Source organism: Phaethon aethereus (assembly GCF_964289735.1).
Source record: "Phaethon aethereus genome assembly, chromosome: Z".
Classification (NCBI taxonomy): Eukaryota; Metazoa; Chordata; class Aves; order Phaethontiformes; family Phaethontidae; genus Phaethon; species Phaethon aethereus.
The window spans coordinates 13,993,198-14,017,238 of NC_138577.1; the positions used below are offsets into that span (position 1 = coordinate 13,993,198).

The following is a 24,041-nucleotide window of genomic DNA, read 5'->3' on the forward strand; positions in this document are numbered from 1 at the left end:
TCCGTGACAGTACGGACAGCACAACGAAAACAACTGCCTTTTAAAGCCAGTTACTAGATTGTCTGGGGCAAACCATGGTATACTCAACCTAGAAAGACTGACAGTTTCTGGCTTATCAAAATACATTATTACCAGAGAGTCAGAATTCTAGACAGAACTGCAGACATAATTTTCTTTCACTTAAAGGACCTGAGGGAATAAAAAAAAATTAGCAGAAATTCAGGAAATTATGTGCCAGGCTTGTTTGTTTTCAATTTAAGATGATGTTTCTGACTACAACATTCACAGATAGCAATATTCCTCTGACAATCTTGCAAACACAAATTTGATCCATTGTAGAATGAAAAAATGATTTGCAACGAATAGATTGCCAACATTATGCAAATCATAAACAATAATTATGCAACTTTCAAAACATTAAAGACACTGGAAATATTTGCATGGGTGCACTACAATATCATGTCTGTCATTCAACACTGATAGAAATACAGCCCAAAAGAAAATTCTATTAGTTCAGCTGTCCCCCATGCCCACCCCAAAGTAACAGGCATCTGATCAGGGACTATCTAAACAAAATTTTTGAGATGGGAACAATTGTTTGGGATTTGTTGTTAAACTACCTGGCATTCAGAAATATACAGCCAAGGATTTTTTCTGTCAATTCCCACCCTACTCCCTTAAAGAAAAACATACTGCAGCTAATTGAGATCAACTAAAACAATGTAATGAACAAACTGTGATAATTTTTTCTCCAATAATTTCTGTAATTCAAAAACGTGAACTGTTTGCTAGCTTTCATTCTAGGAACTGATCCAAAATTACATATTGAGAGGCAAAATCCTAACCAAGAATTTAGTTTTGGATCCAAATGAAGTTCCAGTTGAAATTATACTATTGTGGGCATGTTGGGAAAAAGAGGGTGGGGTGAAATGTTTTGTTTGGTGATAAAACTCTCCAAATTAAATGTAGTTGATCTGAAGTAATTAGAAGTAATTAGTCATAGTATACTTTCTGGCAGACACATTTTTCTCAAGTGGTACACACTAGCTGAAGTTTAATGGACTTCAGTGACAGTGAAATACTACCTACGATGTCAGTCCAGCTCCCTAAGTACCCACCAAGGAGATTTATAGTAATACAAATTATTTATATTCCTCTTGCTAACACAGAAGCATGTTAATTCTTAACAGAGGAGAGGAGTTTCTGCAAAAAGAAAATAAATTACTTCACAATTGGTTTTTTGCCAAAAACAAACACGCTTTGTCCCCCACTACCTAACCCACTATTTGCTTGATCTGATCTAGTCATAAAGACAGAGGACCTGACCAGATTTTGATTTATCTATTTAATAAACTCAAACTTGGAAAAAATTTGGGGGAAGAGAAAATGAGGGTAAAAACCACAGGTACCAAAAATGACGAAAAACATTTGCTTAAACTATTAAGTTCCGTTAAGCTCCAGAGCTATGGCCGTGTTAGCAACGTTGCAAAAGAACATAAAGAATTTTTTCTTCACAGCAACTTTCCTTGTGTTTACATTTTTTAGAGTTTGTTATACAGGATATAACAGAGCTATAAGAAGTTATTCAGCAAAGTAAGGACAAAGGACAACTGATGAACTTCAGAAAGCTCTCCTAAGCAGCTGGAGAAGGAGGAGGAAGATGTAATACACTGTAGATTAATGAAAATTGATAAAGCACGGCATAATGAATGGGGAAAGGCAGCAGAGAAACAATCCCAATTGTGTATTGAAACGATGGGCTCTGACCTATACCTGCTACTGTGCAGACATAGGAACCTGAGCTGCCATTCTCATGAAAAAAGAAAAATTTGGAACTATGTAACAAGCCCATCTTAACAGCTGTCCAAAAAGGCTGTGTCAAGTGTTCAGAATTACCAAGAACACACTATGTCACTAAGTAAACCACCTCAAACACTGTGCTCAGTATTTGACTGTTCATTGTCTCCTCCAAGACAATAGCTTCAGGAAGTAGCAAAGGAAGCTGATAAAAAGCTAGCGAAAAACAAAAGATGATACATCTACATCCATTTTTAAGTGTTATAATTTGTAGTGAAGATTCATCCTTGTAGCACCAAGTGAGTCGGGGGCACCAAGAAGTATGTGAAAGTCTAATCCATCAATAGGCTGTCAATAAAGAAAACATACCCATATCAAGAAATCTCATCCGAGTTGAAAACAGAAGTAAGGATGAACAACAGGGAGATGTCCTACTGCCCCGTTCTTACTCTTCCCTAGAAATTTACTTAGTTATTGTTGACAGTGGATGCTGGATAAAACAGACATCCACAATCTTCATTCCTGTGATTTTCACCAGATTTGGTCCATAACTGTTCTAGATAAGGAAACGGAGTTAACATTACATCCAAATAAACAGATATTAAAGTTTGGACTGAGCATTTAGAATCATCTTTGTATATACACATTTAAAAATGGAAGAGTAGAACTTGAATAAAAGCAAACTTCAAATGCAAAACAGTGTCTGCATGAGCCTTTACTGCAAGTTAAAACTACAATGGATTTAGATCTAGTTTTGGGACTTCCATGCATCGACAAGCCTAAGCAGCTTATTAGGGACTTGCTGTTTGCCATGAGAATTGGAACGCACAATGGACGTGTTTAAACACAGGCAATGCTTAGCCAAGACAACCAGTGTTTTTTTATTACTACTTATTTACTTATTTATTTTTAAAGCCTGCAGTTTCAGATGAGTATTTCTCCAGAGCACGCCCTGGAGCCAGTGTATCCCAGCATAAGTTACTAAATACTTAAATTCTGTTGTAATTTACAAATAGGTTGGGAAAGTCCACTGTTAAGCACCAGTTTCTGGAAAAACCCAATGTATTTCACCATGGCTTGGTAATACCCAACACATACAACAGCACAAGCAGCCTTCTCAGCACACAGCACGGATCTTAAATGAAGAACTTTAGCTGCAGTGTTAACTGTTGTGCAGTGACAGCGCTACACACATGTATATAGATTTACATATGTGCATGTGTCTAATATAGATGCATACATAACTGCGCCCTGATGCTGACACTGTGCAGGGACTGCAGCTGCTCCTCTCTGACCGACAAAGAGAATTGAAGAGGCAGGACCTGATCTTCAGGCTGCTGGTTTTCAGCTGGTGCCAGAAGCCAGGCTCACGTACCACTAGCCCAAGCGGTAGACATGGACTATTTGGGTCTGTTGTTTACATCACCATTGCTGTTCATCACCTAACATCCTGCCAGTGTTTGTCTGCTCAGAACAGGAGCAAGACAAGCTTTTCTTGGTAACTTTCTTTTTTTGAACAGCTAGAAAATAAGGCATGCAATTAGCAAGATTCACCCCTATTAATGTCACATTATATGCATCACTGACTGGGTATGTAGGAAAGCTTCAGTTCTTCCCCTCTCTTCTGCTCATCATTAATGATTACATACAAAGCATGTGCTGTGATGGGCAGCAGGTACAGCACGTTGTTAACATGACAACCAGTGCAAACAATTCCATTTACTTCCAAGCCAGACCCAACTTTCTGCATCATGAAAACAGGTTAAAGGAGAATAAGAAAAAAAAAAATTTCTATGAACAGCAGAACTATGAAAACCTCGTTTCCCCACAGATTTGCTTCTTGCATGTGCTCCCTTTCCTCGCTTAATTTTCTCCAATCTCTCCTGAATCCTCCAGCACTCCACATTATCAGCTGGGCCTGGGGTAATGCTGCACCCTGCTCACTAACAACTTTTAGTTGTTCTGAGCCCCTGGTCAACCTGCATGTGTTCATCCATCATTTCACTTATCAAAAGTTCCCACCTTTAACTGCAAAATTCGTAAGAACTTAATGGCTTTGATATCTCCACTCCTCTTTCAGATTGGGCTGATTTGGCCAACAACTTTCAAAGATATGAGAGGAAGCAAAAAACAGACCATCTTACAAACGTCATGTTATTAAGAATCAAGGTGAAATAGATGTTATGTATTTTTTACCTCTGGGTTCTGAACCTTTAGACTGAAGTCACAATCCCACAGTTTTCCCTCAGTAAACAAGAAACTTTTTATAAAAAAAACACCACACTCATGAAATAATGAATGAAAAATTTCAGAAAAAAAGAACTCACACACACACACATACTTAGAAGATTAATTAAAAAGACTTACTGGAAACTGGAAATATGATTGACAGCTCCATATACTAACTATATTCCTAAGTAATTAGCAAATAAGTAGGTACAGATTTCCACAAGAGAATAAGTATTAGAACTATATAAAAGAAGAGTCTGTCTTTCATATTCTCAAAAAAGAGTTATCTTAAAGGAGCCAGACATTCTAATACAGGGTACTCCATTCAAATCAGTTCATACTGATTAATCCTTATTTTAACCTACCCCATCAATGTCTGTTCCACTGAAACGTAACAACTACACTACAAAAAACTCCAGCCATACCCAGCTTCTGGGCTAACAACTTCGTATTGGTTAAAGGTGACAAGGCCAAGAGCAGAAGCCACAGACACAGCCGGATTCTCATGTATTGAGATCACTGATGAGATTTGTTTGACCTGTCAATTAGAGTATTTTTGCAGACAAAAGACTGGGGGAAGGGAGCTGGCAGATGCATAGTTGAAGTTCAAACACAAAGAAAAGGGATGGATGTTAAAGTACTACAGCAGATACTAGTCAAAGTTTGAATGATGAATCTGTTGGGGGAAAAAACCCACCACAACAAACAACAAAACACACCCTATGTCTGGATTATCTTCCAAACAAACCCCCAAAATGAAAACCACACAACTCAACCACAACACTAGTTAAGCAAGGAGAATATCCAGGTATTTATTATTATATGAAGAAAACAGGCAAACCAAGCACAACATAGAACAGATGCACAGGGAACACTATTTACTTTCAGTGTAAATTTTTATACTTCCAGCATTTTTCACACTACTGCCTAAGAGGAGAAACATACAACAGATATATAACAGTTACTTAGCAAGTCTTTCCTTCTTTACACAAGCCAAATCACAACATTTAGACTTTGGAAGCTCCATTATACCCAACCATGGAGTGATTCTCATCCCCAAAGGAAAGGTTGGCAGCTTGCTTTCATGCCTGGCATTCTCTAAACACCTTACTCCTACATTTTGGTTCCAGCAGATCATCATTAGCTGGACAAACCAAAAGAAGCTGCTGTGGAGATATCACTGACATCTAAAGAAGACGACAGGATTGGCAGATAGGGCCATCTGCCATGCTTCCAACCACAAGTAGGACCCACCAAATACTATATGGCAAGGGAATGGCAAAGAAGGAAGAGACTTTCCTAGAGGAAGCAAGGAAAGATGAGTGAAGGGGAAGAGACCCCTGAAGAAGAACTTGTGTCTCCCAGTACCCTTGTTCCCAGAATGGAATTCATTTATTTGAGGTAGCACTACAAGAATACACTCCAATTCACCTCTTAAAATAACAGCCACCAAAACAGCATGTGTGTCCAAATGTGTTCCAGGGCTGTTCAATTCCATGTCATGGACCACTGCCGAATCCAGTTTCAGGTGGTCACAAGTGCAACTGAAGAAAAGGTTACATCCTCTCTTTCCTTAAGTGTATTTCTGCACTGCCACATACAATAATTGAAAACCACTTCCACTTGAAGGGAACCAATTTTGTTGGTCACAGGTATACCACAAGGGAATAGAAAGACATTGTTATTTTTATGGGCTATTATGAATAAATTGTGTAGCTTTTAGAGAACAGAACAGTAGCTTTGCAGAGCTCTGGTAACTACCTTTAACAACAAATTAACAAATTGTTAATAACCTACCAACCTCACAAATTGGGAGCTGCAGAGGCAGATAAAAATCCCTATTATAAGCTTAGTTATGCATTTTATTCTTCTATTACTTTAGAACAAAGTATTATAAAACTGTTTTAAAGCAAAGATTCCTTTATCTCTAAACATCATCTAAGGAAAACACTGAGAAAGTCCAACATCCTGATGCAGACTTTCCATAACCATAGGAGAGGAAAATCTAAACTGCAGTATTAGACCACTTTCACAGGGCATGCTACCACTGAAGTACTGGTACAGTACCTGAACAGAACTGTTCAACCTGGAACAGATCATAAGATGAGGTGTGGAGGCACGGGTTCCCTGCTTATTGCAGGTTGGACCAGCTGACCTTTAAAGGTCCCTTCCAATCCAAAGATTCTACGATAACATGTGGGTCAGCATGGAACAGACATCTCAGCTATCTGGAAAAGCTTCTTGTCGTCTAGCAGGAGAACAGACATCATGCTGAATTCCCCAAAATTGAAGCAAGTCTGCAATAGATAAAATGCCATTGGTGGATTTTACGCTACGTTGAGTGAACCAGATGAAGAATGGAGGTGACACTGCATAAGTACCAGTGCTCATTCTTAGGCTTCATATTAATGGTGATACCCTGCATCAGGGAGAATGGTTACTTTGGAGCAGAACTTAGCCACCATTGTACTTTTTGCTGACAAACTTGCCACCTGCATCAGGACAGACACAGATCTGCCCAGAAAGGTCCCACTTGCAGCATGTCCCACCAGGTGCCATATAAAGAGAAATAGTCATACAGCCACCAACTGAACGTTCAGAATGAGGTGTGGGAAACCTTTCAAAAGTCCTGGGCACAGGCAGCAGGCTTGACCCAGTCTTCTACAGATCGCCAGGGTACAGAGCGGCTGGCAGGTTTGGTGTGTATGTCTGCCACTGCTCACAAACAGCAGTGTTCCGCAGCGGCTGGATTTGGGGAGGGGGAATAAATAAACAAACAGCACTTCATGACTTTCATGACTGTGTACTGCGTTGCTGTTGCCTGGGTAGCAAAGGATGACAGCACTTCTTGTAAATGCTGGTGCCTGTCAGGACAGAGGCAACTCTCTGACCAGCTGGAGACAGCCAAGGCACCATCCGTCCACAGTGCTACGCAAGGCCCAGTACGCCAGGTACCTGTGTACAGATCGTTCTCGATTTCCATACTAATGTTTTTCCATTCTTCTGCCATTTCCCTGCTAATGTTGGTATAGCCTTTGAAGATAAAAGTATTACCAGAAGCAACCGTCCATTGACAGCTCTACACTGTAAACAAGTGTCAAAGAAACAAAGCCTTAATGATGCTCTGTCATCTAAAAATACTATAAACAATGTCCGTGTTAGTGATGAATAAAGGAGGGCCTTGTTCCTAATGAAGAGGATAGACTATCAAAGAAAAATTCACTTCCCAGCTCTATAGGACCCTGCATAAGCCTACGGTATTCATTCAACTTCACAGGGCTCCCTCCCAGCCCTGCTGAGGGGACAGGCTGACATCACTGCTGCGACACACGGGATCTTAAGACTAACACACAACTAAGAATTAGGGCACTGGTATTTGGAAAAGTTCATTTTAACCTTCTGCAGAAAGGCACTGTGGAAACATAAAGCATTATTAAAAGTGTGCCCTAAATTAGCCTTCCAAGAAAAATCCAAATATTATTTCCACTGAAAGAGACAAAAAACAACACTATTTTCTCTCTTTACTTCCCCTTGGAATTTAGCTAAGAAATTTCATGTCTGCTTTCTTCCCAAGTGCCACAGTTTGACACATTTCTGGTGTTCCAGTAGTGACTTCCTCTCTGGGGTTTCCTCCTCCAACGGTGACCCAAAATAAACAGCAAGGTCTGCCTCACTCTTCCCATGTTAATGCAGTCTCATGCATTATTCTACAAGATCCAGTGGGGCAAAAGGCTTAACTAGACAACTGACCCAGAGAACAAGAGACAGAGCTTACAACATCATGTTTTTCAACATATTAAGAAGGTCATGACCTATTTAGCATGAAAGGGAAACAAGGACATCATAAGGTGTTAGAAAAAAATGGATTTGGAAATTTCAACTTAGTTCTTCCAGACCTCTGTTAGTTTGTCCTCTACCCTCTTGTCCAGTTCTCCACAAATCCTTTTATGAACTTAGTCATTTGTTTCCAAATATATTTCTGAAATTAGAGACATATTTCTATTTTAAAAAAGAACAATGTAATTCAATGACTGTCCCGCCAATTCTTGTATCTCAAATCTGTCACTCTGTTACTCCCCTTACAGGCCATTTTGGGAACATATAAATACATAGAAAAATGAAATTTGTAAGACAACAGCATACTTTTTTCAAAACAACTAACCAAATGATGCAATTCCTAAGTATGTCAACATCGTAGCTGAAAAAGCAACATACTGTCAACCCGGAAAAGCACTGATGGCAAAAAGCTGTTTCTCATATTTTGAAAGTGTCATATTTCTTTTTCAATCATTTGTCAATATGATTTAGTCAGACAGATGCCCCCCTGAAAACCACATCTTCTCAGCACCATCCACTTGATTTATGCAGAAGAAATTTGATTCTGAAGAGTGTCATAAATAAAACAAATAGTGAGAGTTACATGTTTGCTACATGAGCAATGCCCACCTATGCCAAAGGAAGCACTAATGTATTTCAAAGTGAAAACACAGGGGAGATGAAAATCCATTTCTAGGTTTTCTATACTTTCAGTGCTGCGTCTGAGAGATCTTTATGACAGAACAAATCCACACCACACATCTTTGGTTTGTTCTTATACACCGCTATTATGCTGGAAATCTAGGAACTTTCAAATATTAACCAAATAGACTTCACATGAGCGGAAGTCATTCCAGAAAGAGGACTGAAACTAAGATTCCCTTCCCACAGGCATTATTAGGATTTTATTTTGCCCCACTTCACGCCAATTTTTTTTTTTTTTTTTCCCAGATGTGAGGGTGGGCAGTGTTGCAAAAGATGACATTCTTAAGCAATTCATTTGGACAAAACTACAAGATAACATTTCAACCATTTTCCACTAAAAATGTCAACAAAAGGAATATTCCAATAAAACATATTTATTTAATCAAATCAGTATTTGCCAGCATTATAAATTTTTTTACCAGCTCCTATCATTAAGGAAGACAAAAATTAGCAGTTTAGGGATCACAAACTTTGCTGTCACTTATCACCACAGTAAAATGGTGCCTCATTTAGCTTATTAAAAAAGAGGCACAGTATGTCTACCATTTTACAACGTACCCAAGCTGTCAAACCAAAACGGCATCAGGAAAGGAACATCACTAATACTCCTGTTGCCCATATTTGAAGGCTAAGATACTGGTTCTTACCAGCTCTCGGGTTATTAGGCTTGAGCACATCAGCACTCTGCTGGATCACGGTGGTTAGCTGAGGAGCTACGTTCTATGTGGATCCATTTTCCAAAGCACACACTCAGAGTGCGGTCCTGACCCAGGCTGTCACAGGTGAGCACCCATGCAGCAGCTACCGCTGCCAAAGCATTTTATGGGAAGGTGGCACCTTTCAATTGCACTGTTGCTATCTTCCTCTTCTTCCCACCTCAGGCCCAAGGATCCTTATCAACTTGTCCTATGCAGTTTATTATTTCATAAAACTCTTTTATCAAGTAGTTTAGAATTAATCTCCTACAGTAAGTTTACAATTTCTCCTTATGGGATATGTTTTTAGTATCTCATATAATTTGCTCTACTTCCATGGAGTTTACCTATTCTCAGTTCTCCTTCCCTCCCTCATAAGAATAAACAGAAAAAATCTTTACAATGGAGAAACACAACGCAACCCAGGAATAAAATTTTTAAAAAAAAAAAAAAATTGCAGAAATAGACATGGTGCTGAAGAGCAAAAAACTGAGGATCTCCAGGACAAAAATAATTTACCACTAGCTCAGGAAGCAGCAGACCACCACAGACAGTTTTAGAAATGTCAGGTTTTTATCCTGAGAACCAGACTGCATTTCTCAATGCTGGTAAAACTATTAATTAATTAATTAATTAATGTTTTCATATGACACTGGATCTTTTGGAAAACTTTCAGGGGAAAGGGAAGCTAAACCACCCTTCCCCAGCTTATGGCACTCAGAGGAATTAAGAGATTTAAACCCAACTCTTACTGCAGTTTCTTCAGAGCAGTGACCTCTGGACTTCAAAAATCACTGCATCAAAACCATCATGTTTTTCCCCCAAGGTTGCTTTCAAGCTGAGTTAATTCATGACTCTATATTTTCAATGTTTCAGTTTGGGGAGGGGTAGGGGCATGACAGTATTTTTTCTGATACAGTGTTTTGTCAAAAAGAAAGAATGCCCAAGCCTGTATTTAGCAAGCATTGTTTCACAAACCTCCAAATCAAAGTAAGCCTCAAGAAGTTTGTAACCCAAATGAAAGGATCACTTCGAAGGATATTAACAAGCTGAATTTAAAATGTAATTTCAGGGGGGTTTTTGTAATACTTGTTGCAGACTAAATACTGCAGAAGGCAGAATGAAGACCTAGCACCTCATTTTCAAGTTCTCATGCTAATGAGAGACATTCTGGTGAAGCACAAGACAAACCAACCAAAGGAACTATTTGTATCACCGTATCTCCTTCTCCTTACTGGCCCTGTAAGAATGCAACGTGTTTCAGGGAAGTTTTCATAAATTGGTCCCCACTAGAAAAACTACTTAGAAAATCCCTGATCTTCATGCCTGTGGGACTGAAGCTTCTAACCCCAAGCAATGATCTGTTTCTCCAGGCAACATGCCAAAACTGTTATCAGCACTTGTGTAAGATTCCAAAGTTTCCCATTTCATCTACATCAGAGCGGTCTTCATGTTACTTCTCTTACATTGCCAGGACACTTCTGCAACCCACTGATTTTCCAAAGCTTCTGAAAGCTTCATACTTCTCAAGAGCAAGGAACATACTTCCGATATTGACAGGCTGGCAGTGAAAGTATGTACTTTACAGACACCCACTTTGGTGTTGATCTCAGGCTCAAGACTGAAACAGCAGCCTGTTGCAGGCTGAGATGCGTTGGCCAAAAGGCATCAGTGCTCTGCTCTATGCACTTTCAAATCATTTGCCACTCAAGGATCAAAGTTCTAGAGCACACACACGTTGTACGCACTTCATCACCTCTGCCTGCACACTCCACAAACTCTTTGTGTTTTGGCTCTCACAGATTGTATGTGCCATTTTACACAGCTCCCTGCAGCATCTCCTTCACATTCAGGCAGTTTGTCTCTTCCCCTCCCTGACAAGATAGGTTTCTAGTTCTAGAGGATAAGGTGGAACCTAAGCTATGGTACTGTTGAAAAAAAAAAGCACAGCAAAAGTAAGATTTCCACCTCCTTGTCTCAATTTGAACCACAGGCTATTGACAAATGTAAAACTTCAAGCTCCAGCCTTAAAACTGCTCTTTGGAATGAGGGATGCCTAGAGGTCATTCACATTTGAATTTAAAGCTCTGTCTAAAGTTGCATCTACCTTACTATTTATTTCTGAAGTTGCAGTGCATTTTTGAAACAAATCTCCCAATTTTCCCAGCCTACCATCACTTGGTTTGATTTGCAGAACAGTTTCAGTGCACCCGAGCAACATTCCTTTTAGAGGAAACTAAAACAGAAGCTCACATCCAGATGCATAGCTAAGGCACTGCAACAACTAATGGAATCATCGAATCACAGAATCATTTAGGCTGGAAAAGACCTTTAAGATCATTGAGTCCAATTGTTAACCTAACACTGCCAAGTCCACCACTAAACCATGTCCCTAAGCACCACATCTACACCTCTTTTAAATACCTCCAGGGATGGTGACTCAATCACTTTCCTGAGCTGCCTGTGCCCATGCTTGACAACACTTCCAGTGATGAAATTTTTCCTAATACCCAATCTAAACCTCCCCTGGTGCAACTTGAGGCCATTTCCTTCCATCCTATCACTTGTTACTCAAAAGCAAGCAAAGCAGTGACTGGATATTTAGATGGCTTCAAGCCAGATGAATGATAGAGATGTGCAGTCCTGACAACCAGAAAAATAACAACACACTAGTGAAAAGTAAACTCCAAAGGGCCTCAGCATCAACTTTTGACCTTCTCATGCTCTCTTGCAAAAATCCAAATTATATCCACAGTAGTAAAAAGCTTCTTTCAGAGCATTTTGTGAATAGGGTGTAAGATTGGCTCATCCAATTTCTTACCAGATATACTTAGATACCAATGATCTAGCTTAGTTCTAATAACACCAAAATTAGCCCAGAACCCCAGTAAAGGTCACATCACTTACCAGGCCATTGCAAGTGCTGATCGCTGCTGTCCCACTCCCGGAACCCGGCTGCAACACTGTGCCAATGAAGTGGCAAGGAACTTCCAAGCGAGTTGCAATCTTCGCACTAGTGTGGTTGCCACGTCTCCTTTCTACTACATAGTTATGGGAAAGAAATCCCACGTCGACAGTCAAATTAAAAAACAGATCCTTCTCCTCATGGTTAATTTTGTAATATACCACATTTTCCTTTTTGCTGAGATCTCTCTTCCTCCTCATGTTTGAGACATGATGGTGTAAATTAAAAGAAAGAAAATGCCCACTTGCATCTACTCTTGCTGGATCAACCACGTGGTATTCTGGCAATGTCTTGATAAATTGCTCTGAGAGGAAGGGAAAAAAAAAGAAGCAAAACTAGGGTGAGTGCTAGCCTGTTCAGATCTCACATGATTTAAAGGGAAACTCAAAACTGACAGCAATTCACCACCTACCAACACAAAGGGAGGCCGTGCACAGACCATCATGCAATACAACCCCATTTGGGGCTTTATACTCATTGTAACACCCAATTTAGAAGCTAAACATTCTTCTTTTCAAATATTTTGTCACCATTTACATGAAGGATTGACTGTCACACACACCACCCTTCCCAATCCTACAAGAGCTAGGAATCCTCTCTGTCCTAGGTCCCCAGCACATGATCAAGGAGATCACCCTCACACATCCAGAAAGCTTACCACCTGAAGTAGGAGACAGAGCCTTACAAATACACATGGGTGAAGAGAACACTACTAATGGGCTTAATAGGCTGTAGCAATAGCGTGTCAGTAGCATCAGCTTTAGCAGATGTTGCAGCAGAGGAGGGAATTTTAGAGAAGGGTTTGAAGGGGAATGAAGTAACCATGCCCTTTTTTATAACGGGTTCCAACCATGGTAAAATTGGACACCTTAGCACTTGTCAGGATCTCACAGGGGAAGAAAGCGTTACTGGCATTCCTGTCTCCTGCTATGATACAGAACAAACAACACCTGTTCATATTTTTTTTTTTAATTAATGTAAAACTCAAAAGCCCCAAGCAAATAACATAAATCCATGTAAAATACTAGTCCCTCAGAACTCATACCCTAAGGGCCAGATCTTCTGCTGGCATACTTGACTTTAGCCCAAGAAATCACAGTCTGAACACACTTCATCGAAAAGAAATTGTGAGGATACATGTCACTCTAGTTCCTCTTTCCCCAGGGCTGTTCTTCATTCCCCAAGTCCCAGACACTTATACATGAAGTGATTACACCTCATTCATTAATTAAGCTGGTTAACAAAGCAATTAGCCTGCTCCAGGTACTTCCAGAACAATTTGCTTCTGCCTAGGACTGGCAGAAGTCCTTCTAGAGACAATTCTCTCCACTGCCTGCACCTTCAAAGCCACACAGGATAAATCATGCCCAGGCAGTCAGCTGTCTGGCTTCATCCCCTATGGGAAGGAACATACCTCCTTTGTCCTCATCAGCTGCAGTATGAGATGTGGCTGCTTGTGTTTCCTCAGGCCATGGACCCCTGAGACACATGCACTGAAATACTCCCAATTCAAGAAAACTCAAAACAACACACACAAAAGCCCCACTTCCCAGCACATAAACAAAACTATATAAGAAATCCGTCCTTGTCTCCGCAGCATCTTCATTTCAGAAGCAAGCTTAGTCTCACACACAAAAGATTTCTTTGTACACAAGACTTACCACCACCGCACAATGACTTTGTGCCTTTGCAGGACGAGCCACAGTAGTGGGCTTTTAGACCTCCACAGTGAGAGGTCTTGACAACACCGAGACTAACACCTACCACAAGTTCTGAGAGACATCTCCTGCCCTTGCTCATATGAGCACAGAGGAGACTGAGACATCGAGAACTCGGTCCGCACCTTCATGCCTGCAGTTTACACAGCCTGTAAATAGAATAAAAGGTGCCAGCTGCCTGACAATTTAGCAGCTGAAGTTACACCAAGGTTCCCCCTTCCTCACACTCCAGAGTGAAGCAAAGAAATGGGCAGGGGGAAGAGTGTCCAAAATATGGCTTACCTGTGTAAACTGAATTGCAAGATTTCTGGGAAGTCTCACATCCCATATTGTGCTAGCAAAGATAGGTTACCAAGACCAGGACCCCATTTCTCTAGTTTTCAGCACAACTCCTGAAATAATCAAATTAAATGCCTGAAGGAAAACTTCCTCATTTGCTGTCACTGTTCAATCTGCCTCTGCTTGATGTCTTGAGCTTAATTTGTTGTGGCTTAACTGTTAAGCTCCATGCAAGACAAAGACTTGCGGTTTTGGACTTCAAACTACTCAAGGAAGTTTTTTATTTCATGACTACAGTAATTAGTGTGTAGAGATTAAGGCAAATTAGACATCACCATCAGTAAAAGGGAAAATAATGCCTAAGCATCTGGTGTCAACAGGATTATCAAAGCAAAGAAGTCTTAACTTCTTCCACCCACTCCTTAAATACTCATTTCTGAACACTAGTCACTGGAGAGGGGATTTATGCTGCAATAATAATATACTGTAATATAACTGCAGAAATTAATTATTTAAAAGTTTCCAAAAGACCAGAGGGAGTAAGATTACAACACAACAAAGTTTAACAAGATGAGGCTAAAGATAAGTTCTGCAAGTAATCATTATCAGTTTTGTCTAGTCTGTTGGGTAGAAATTAGCAAAGGCAATCCTATCAATAACAGAACAATTTACTGAGTTCCACGTTAAGCCTAACATACTGCTTGACCTTGCTAGCTGGAGAAGAGCCTAAAACAAAGACAGGAGGCACAATTTTGGTGACACCTTTTTGCCCTTTTGGGAAAGAGTAACACTCAACTAGAAGGCAGAGGCAATAAATAGTAAAAATACATGCAATCCACATTGCACAAGAATAAGGGTTGTATTCTTCAACATCAACTGCTTCAATTTTCCTAAAGTAATAATTAATTCATACTAAAACACCACAGGTTCCCATAGAAACTTAGTGCCAGCCAAACATTAAACAGAGGGAATCCTTCCCAGTGCCTTGGAGCTGGCACATCACAGCATCCTTCTCCTTGACCACCTACAATACTCTCCACTCCAGGGAAGACCTGCCTGCCAAGTGGCTCTGCTCAGGATTTATAGGCCAGGAAAGGGAAAACTGCTTGGCTTCTGTAGCTCCAGAGAGTGCTCTAACTTTACACAACTGCAGCCTGATCATGCTGGCTTGCATCAGTGCCATGAACAAGACCAAGACATCACACTGAGCAGGACACGTTCAAGTTGGTACTTTTGCCTTGCAAACATGATGTTTGCACAGGCCCTCCTGGGCACATGGGATGAGCAAGGTTGAGGCCCTTCATGCTTGTTTGACAAGTCTAAGAATTTTTTAAGTTGTTGGAGAAACCTTCCCTGCAGGCCCTCCTAATTCTGCATCATTGAAAACATCTGACAGTATTCAAAACCACTGCTGTCTGTTCTGCTCCTCTGTGGATTCAAACTCACCACACATGGCAGAGAACTGCCTCTATTGAAAACGCCTGTACACAAAGGGAATAAACTAGGATAAGAAACTAGGATAAACTAGGAGAGAAATGTAAATGGTTCTGTCACATATGAAAGGAAAAACACAATTTCTTTTAGATGGATAACATGTTTTCTGACAAAATTCCTTTAAAATGTGACACATCATCATTTGCCATTGTTTCATCTTCATCTTTGTAGTGTGTCTACATCTGCCTCTCAGACTCTCTGGCTTCTTTTCAAACAATTCTTTGGGATAGGAAATAGTGCTGCTCATCTCTGGAGGAAGCATATCCCCAGCAAAGAAAGGCTCTGTACCCAGGAAACACCCTGAGCCCCAAAGCCCCGTGGCAGGGATCAGGGCTTCAACATAAGCAAGGGCACCCTTATCTGTCCCATCTGCCACACTCATCGTGGATGTGGAGGGAGCACAACACTTAACAGCCACTCCAGCTATACAAGTTTTAGTTATAGTTTTAGTTTTAGTTACACGTTTTTAGAGATACAAGTTTTAGTCGTTCACTTTTAGCACTGCATTCAATCTTCCTTTGCAAAAATTAGCCAAATTTTGAACTGTCCCTTTACACAAAGCTATTCGCAAAACTCTTGGAAAAGACTAAGTTTTTTATGCCTCGAAAGTTGAATTAATTCTACATTTATTTCCAAATGCCTGACAATTAAACAGCTACTACGTGCTAAAACAGCCATCCCATGCAGAGTCACAGAAATGCAATTATTGTTTGCATTTGCTTTAAATTAATCCATCTGGAACTAACTTCAGGGTAATTGTTCACTTTTTGGGCAGCTTGCTTAACCATTTTTCCTTTCTGTGATCGCTGAAGGGCACAGAGGATTTCCTCCTCTGTGTTCAAGCTCTCCCCCTGACAGCACCACTGCTGTCGACTACATCAGAAGGGTTTTCCGGAAGCAAAATTTCCTCCTACACTTTTGGGTCTTCTACCACGAGGCAGAGTCTTCCACCTAATCATCGTTTTACTCTCTTGGGAGCTGCTTCTCTGTTTTTCCTTAAACAGGCAACAGGATGAAATTCCTGAGTTGCATACACTTCCCAGAAGGGTGTGCAACCAGTACCAACCGGGGGACGGAAGCTAATACACCTGGGTGAGCAGCCTCCTCCAGCAGATGAAGTCTCGCTTTTAACTTTCCATCCTCACTGTAAGGTTTTATACACCGCTGGTAACACCGATCCTTCTGTACTTTGCGCTGCTGCAGTACAGAAGTGACCGTTTCTTTAAAAAGGTAACAACAATCAGGGCAACAAACTTTTGCAGTTTAGCGGTACAAAACGACTCTGGCATTTAGAGAGGTGCCTCTGCAGGAGGAAGATGAGCAAAAAGCAGGACTGAGCAATACCTTCACCCACACGGTGCAACCCCATGCTTTCCACAACGCAGCAGGGAGGCGCCGCCAGAGCTGCCCGCTCTCGCCGCACAGCTGCGCGAGCCGGGCGCGGCCAGCCGCAGGAGGCTCCCACCGAGCCAGGGACGGCGGGGGGCCGAAACAACGAGGCTCGCCGCCTCTCCTGCCCGAGAGCCGCCAAGAAGCAGCGACTCGACCGGCTGGAAGCGCGGCGGCGGCGAGGACCCGCTCTCCCCTACGCCGAGCCCGAGCGAACCCCCCGCACCGCAACGCGCCCGGCGCCACTGACCTTGCCTCCCGTCGGGGAAGAGCGAGCTGCCGGCCGGCGGGGCCCTGCCCAGGCAGGGCGCTTGGACGTGAAGGACGAGGAGCCAGAAGGAGACGTGTGCCGCCCGGCTCCGCGGGACACATGGCATGGTGCGGGCGGGGAGCGCCGAGCGGGGCGCCGCGACCGCCGACGCCTAGCCGGGCTGCGGCATGGCCGGACGACGGGGCAGCGGCGGAGCGGCCTCCCGGCGCCGCCCGGACACAGGCGCCGCTCCCCACAAGGGCTGCGCGGGGCTGGCCTGGTGTCTGGTTTCTGCCGGCGAAGGAAACAGTGCTGTGGGGCGGGAGCCGCTCCCGGGAGCCCCCGCCTCGGAGCCGCCGGGGTTAACGCGCCGGAGCGAACCGGGCCGGGCCAGCGGCGAGGGGAGGGGAGGAGAGGCCGCCGGCGGGGGCTGCCGCCCCCCACTCCGCCCTCCTGAGCGGCAAAGGTGGGGCGTTAGACCCGGCAGCGCTCGGGGAGGGCCGTCCCGCACAAGGCAGCCTCCCGGCCCGGCCTTTCAGGGGAGACCCGCGGTGTGGGGCCGGCGAAGGAGCCCGCCGCGGCCTCGCCGCCCCGCACCCGCCCAGCCAGAGGTTTTCCCCCCGGCTTGTGGCGACAGTGGTCGAAGCACGCGAGCCTTCAGCGTGTTTTCCGCCACTTTCCCGCCGGCAGCGGCAAGGGCCGGTGGGGCCTCGCCGCGCCCGAGGGCCCTCGGAGCCCGGCCGGGGCCTCCGGCTCTCCGGTTGTCACCCCCGGGCGCTTGTGGCCCTTTCGGTGTTTTAAGGGCGTGCTGCCACGTTGGGGTGACTCCCGGGTGTCCTCCCCTTGCAGGGGGGGGTTCTCGTTGCCTTGGCGCCCGAGTTTCTACGTGTGTGCCACGTGCTTTCCACCAGGCATCCCCTCAGGTGCCCTTTGCCGCCATTGCGGCGCGGCCGCAGCTCCTCGGGTAGCACAGGCGGGTGCCCAGGGTGCGGCTGGGGCGCCATCCTGTCCTTGAGAGCTGGGCCGAGTTCCTGCTCCGGCTCAGGACCCTCTGCTTAAAAGGACTCTACCGCGTGTGCCTTGGAATCATAGAATTGTAGAATAAGTAAGGTTAGGAAAGACCTTTGAGATCATACTAGTAGTTTCGTGGCAAAGCTATGCTTAATGACGCTTGTCCCTCTGCTCAGATTTTCCCAAAGGCGAATGCCTGTCGCAGTTCAGCTGGTTTAAGTGCGAGAACTCTGAACCTCAAACTCCACAGAACGAAAATGCAAGAAAGAGTTGAAACTCCAAGGATTTCTAAATCCGGTAGAAATGTGGCTTCTTCCAAGTTTGAGACATGATAACTCTGGAAACAGGACATACTTATAAAAGAGTGACACTTGATTCATAATGTGCTGTCTTCTAGCTAATGGAATGACACAGATTATGCAGAAGGAGGATGAATTTTTGACATCCAGCAACACTTGCCAAGAGAATATTTGTACAGTGCAAGGTATTTATTTTAATATAGCCATCTATATATTCCACATATGAATAATCTTATCTTGCGACGTTTCCTGGTGTGCTTGCCATTAGAACTCTTTGAAATCCTAATTGTAGTCACATAGTGGGGGCTGGACTTCTCTGTGACATTGGATGCTGCAACCTGCTTAGGTCTTTATCAGTATTTCCCTGAAATTGATTTAAAGCTAAGTGTGACCTGAAATTGATATAATATCTGTAATACTTAACATTTTAAAAACACATGACAGTTGTTGCATAGAACAAGCTACATAATTTGCTGTGAATATTTTAAAATAATTAAATGGGAGAATAAGGAAGTACCTACAGTAAATGGAATAAAAAGGAGAAGAACTGTAAAAGTTGTGGAACAGACTAGGTTTCCAATGCTCCATTGGAAAGAAGGGGTGAAAGTTCAAGGGATGGGCCTATGTTTACGAAGTACTGGTTTAACAAACTTTTTGCAGGCAATCAGAAAAACAGCCATTCTGTGAGAGGCATGTAACTATTTGCTTCAGCTTCCAGTCATCTTTTTTGGGTAGGTGTTCACTGTGTCCAATGTGAGGCAACTGGTCTTTCCTGCAGGATTCTGTCTTGACGTCTTCCTCAGTAGGAAAAGTTAATTCTTAACTCCCGTTGCCTGTAATTCTCTCCAAGCATGAGATGTTTTTCCTTCTGCCCTTTCCTGAGACTACAGAGTTTCTCATTCTGGACTAACTCTCAACCTGTTACTCCTGCCTGTTTTCCTCACTATTGTATCTTCTCCAGACAGCATCACGAGAGAGAAAAAAACCAGGAAATGATGGAGAAATAAAAGCTTTAGGACCTCAAGAGGGTTTGTGGGAATGTGGGTGTTTTGTTTTGATTTGGGGTTTTTTTAAATGACAAAAAATTGTAGATGCAAAAGTCATACAGAATGGAGAAGGAGAACTGTGGGAATCTGATCCGAAACATCTATAGTTCCCTGGGCTTTGTGCCAGCGTGCACATACACAGAAGAAATGATTCACTGGGTGTAGCGTCAGAAAATACTCTGTGGGACAATAGGATTCCTGCTATTAAGGGGTGATGTGGCTGTAGCTGACACAGTCACATACAGTTAAAATGTGAAGCAATGGCACAAGCAGAAAGCATTTTCCTGCTGTGAGGACATACTGAAGCCAAATATTAAGTGAACAGAATTTATAGCACTGTCTTCCCGGTACAGACCTGATTTAGGAGAGCATTTGGGAGCTATTAAAATAAGATGCCTATATATTAATCTCTTTGGTCACTCACAGAGAATTTAAAAAATCTAATGATAAGGAATTAATTAGTGGTTTCCTGTTCTGAAAGAGATATAACCTGAGGTTTTGGAGACTTTTGTGAATGTAAGGGCATTTTTTTTCTTTGATAACACAACCTCAGTTATAAAAAGAATACTACACCACATCAGCTGTGTTCATGTGACAGCAGTTCAGTAACCCCAGCTCCATACAGAAAAGCCTGTACAGTTATTAAAAGGAGGTCAGAAAAAAAGCAAGATACGTGATCAAGAGACACAATCAAGCCTGGATTGATCCAGGCACAATCAATACCTAGGTTCTTTTAAGTTTAAGAAGGCCTGCAGGCCAGAAGTAAAAGAAATGTGTGTATGGAAATTTATATGTTTGTGTAAATGTGTACAGAGAGACAGAAAAGCAGAGGTTATGAGCAGTGAGGAAGTGCAACATAAATTATATGATTTGATGTTGAGGAGTTGCTAAAAAATGAAGCCCAGCTGAAGACAGACAGGAAATTTTGCTTCACTGGGAATGACATTCCCCTGCCCAAAGTTTAAAGATCTAAAAGGCATCTAATATATGCTTGCTTGTCTGCTCCTCCAGTCAGTAGGGAGAGAAGATACCTGTGGAGGATAACACATCCCTTTCTGTCACATGCAAGGTGAAACATGGTCTGGACCTGACTGTCAATTAACTATGCAGGCAACTTAACAATTTGCTTGGACTAGAAACGTTAAGATGAATCACACATGATATGGTGGGCCATGTTAAAGGTACTGAGTGATGAACTGAAAGACAATGACTGAATCCCAAAGGCTCTGTGGAATTTGCTCAGTAATTGTTGTTCATACACTGATTTTTTTTCTGAGGCAGATTTAGATGGAAGTTTGAGAGTACTTATTTTTAAAAGTCTTATTCCCTCTTTCTCATTTAGAGATTTGGCCTGTTAACACAGCTAACTATTGGTAATTGAATCAGAGACACTATTGGATCTTTGAACTTCTGTTTCAACTATAGTCTTTAAAGATTTTTGGAATTTCATAAGTTACTCATGCAAAAAAATATTTGCTGATATTCCATTTATGGTATGTCTGTGGGCAGATTCAAATAACGGAAGCAAACTCTAAAGTAGTCAGTGATTCTAATACATGAAATTTTGGGGGATTCTTACATTCAGATTCCTGATCAGTGTTGAAACATGGATTGTTACTTGTAATTGGTGCACTAATTTACAAAGTTATAATTTCATGCTTGGACTATGTGAATTTAAAAGCTCATTTGGTCTTACTATCCATACTAACAGTTTTAAAGCATGTTTCTGGAGCAACAGGTGACTTTGAAATTAACTTTTTAAAAAAATTAATGCCAGGAAAATATGTTCTCAGTGATCTACCTAGAAGGCAAATGAGGAGAGCATGTGAACATGATTGAAGTACATTTTTTAAATTAAAATTTATATCTGTATTCAAGTAATACTTTCTGGAGAATATGTCTGTGGTCTATGAAGCGTAACAATGGTTGCGTGATCATTGTGTTATCTGAGTATGCTTATTGTGTTATCTAACTGAAATTTTGTAATGAAAACCTGTATCAATTTCATTCTACACTTTTAAGAAAAGAATTGCCATCAAAATTTTCCTGTGGTGGATAGACACCAAGTCACACCAAACTTTCACTCACAGGGTGGAGAAAGTAGAGTTTTAAAATCCAGTTCAAAATGTAACTCTTAACAGTTATTGTCTGAGTATAGTCAAACACATGAGATTGTAGCCCTGAGCTCATAAAAAGCCGAAGGGAGACCATACATGTTCCAGAAATTAGAACTGAGAAAATAAACGAATATGAAATGTCCCTCTTTTGCTATTTCCTTTTTCTTCTCCTGCTCCAGAATTTTGTTTTAATGAGAAGAAAATGCCATAAAAAGATTTATTCATAAACCAGAATTCTATGGCAAGAATGCAACATTTAAGTATAATACTAAAGCCCATTTAAGTAACACATACTATTAACTCATTTTAATGAAATCTGTTCAAGAGCTTTTATTATTACCACTCTTTGCTTCAGTATGTCAAACACAAAAAGATAAAAAAATCCTTTGCTGCTACAAAGATGTCCCAAGAAATAGTCCCATGTTTCTCTATTTAAAATAGTGATACAGTCAATATTTTTAAAATCTGCTTTAATCTACAAAAATGGCTTTCATATTGAAAACAGAACCCCACCTCCCTTGCCAAAACATTTCAGAACAGCATACAGCTGGTACAGTCACTACGGTAATAATAATCAAGTGAAAAATGACAGGTATCCTTCAGCATAAATTGGAGGAAAGTTACCATTTTCAGCGAATGTTTATTTGGCATATTTATCTGAAACATTTTTAAAGGCTATTTGGGAAATACCTGCAGGAACACTTTTATCTCTGGTACAATATAGTCGGAATCAATGGGCAGTTTCTGTTGGTGGTCTGAACTGGTGCAAGATTTTTAAGTTTACTGTACAGATTGATGCTATCTGAAAGCAAACTAGCAACCTTAGCCCCATGGATTATTTTAACATTGTACCATATAAACCGCAAAAAGCCTCTTACAAAACTCTACAGTATCTGTTTGAGATTTCCAAAGTAAACAAATTGGCAATTTTTTCCCCATTATCAACCAGAATATATCCCAAAAGCCTGTGCCCATCAAGTTTATTACAATTTTCAAAAAGATTGAGTCAGTAACATCAATTACACTGGCACTTTGATAAAGAGAACGCTCCAGAAAGTTACATATTAGCAACAAGCCTGTGGCAGCATTGGTGGAATAAATAAGGAACAAATAGAAGACAGTATTTGCCAGAATAATAACCCTAGGTAATGTATCTGATGAATTTTGCAATACTTTTTGAAAATAGCTGATGACTATTTAAACATTTTTCCAGCTATGAAAATGTTCTGATTGGCATGAAATTTTCAGTGAATCTTCTATCACCTGTCTAGGTATAGCAAGATCCCCTACTTGCCTGTAAAACTTCTTCTCTGAGATGAAGAATGACAAAAGAAAATGATAAACCACCCAAGACTGAAAAGGAATTTGTCTGGTGGTCAGGATATGAGCAGAAAGCCTGGACAAGCATTTCACACTTGCAGCCCTGAGTTCAAAACCCACTGCTAGTGTTCCTGTGAGGTACCTCAGTTCACACTGTTGCTTTCTTTGGGTGGCTAACAAAAAAAAGCAATACATCTTCAGACATGATTTCCCTCACCTTTCTGAATCTTTATTACTGTTCAGCCTCTGCAGCGTATCAGCAAGATATGCTGAGCAGGGAAATATTCAAATGGTAGAACAAATTATTTTGTGCAAGACATGGTTTCTGCAATTTTTCCAGTGGAATACTTAAAAATGGGTGTGGAGGTAGCAATGTGATCAGAGTGGGGCAGAATTCAATCTGGAAAAAAAAACCACTTCTGCACTGTCCATCCCACTAATGATTTACGAAGTGAATGTGTCATAGTCTCTGCATGGCTCAATTACAGCTGACTTTTTCCTTGTGAGTCAATAGTGGAAGGACTAAGTAGAGAGGGGAATTGAACAAGAAGTTGCTTATTTCAGATATTGTACTAACCTTCATTTTGGATAAGTGCTGACACCAGTGCTAAGGCAGCCAGCGCTGCTGAGGGCTGGGGGGGCAATTCACCTCCTGTACCATTTGCTGAACCTCTGCAGTGGTGCGGCTCTGATTAAAACTTGGCATTTTGTTCTGGTTTCAGCTGGGGTAGAGTTAATTTTCTTCATAGAAGCTAGTACGAGGCTGTGTTTTGAATTTGGGATAAGAAAATGTTGATAACGTGCTGATGTTTTGGGTTGTTTCTAAGGAGTCAAGGCCTGTCCAGCTCCTCAGGCTCTGCCCTGCCAGCGAGCAGGCGGGGGGTGCACGGGGAGCTGGGGAGGCATGGCCG

The 24,041-nt window shown here is 41.7% G+C and overlaps 1 protein-coding gene across 1 annotated transcript in view; it reads right to left on the reverse strand.

Moving 5' to 3' along the window:
- Positions 1-17,588, reverse strand: part of ADAMTS12 (ADAM metallopeptidase with thrombospondin type 1 motif 12) — a 191,484-nt gene extending 173,896 nt beyond the window's left edge. Inside the window, exons 1-2 of the mRNA XM_082013366.1 lie at positions 17,338-17,588; positions 12,150-12,511 (exon numbers count right to left, since the gene is read on the reverse strand). Of these exons, the coding sequence (XP_081869492.1) occupies positions 12,150-12,511; positions 17,338-17,464 (489 nt within the window). The 5' untranslated portion in view covers positions 17,465-17,588. The remainder of the gene's footprint in view (positions 1-12,149; positions 12,512-17,337) is intronic.
- Between the last annotated feature and the right edge of the window lie 6,453 nt (positions 17,589-24,041).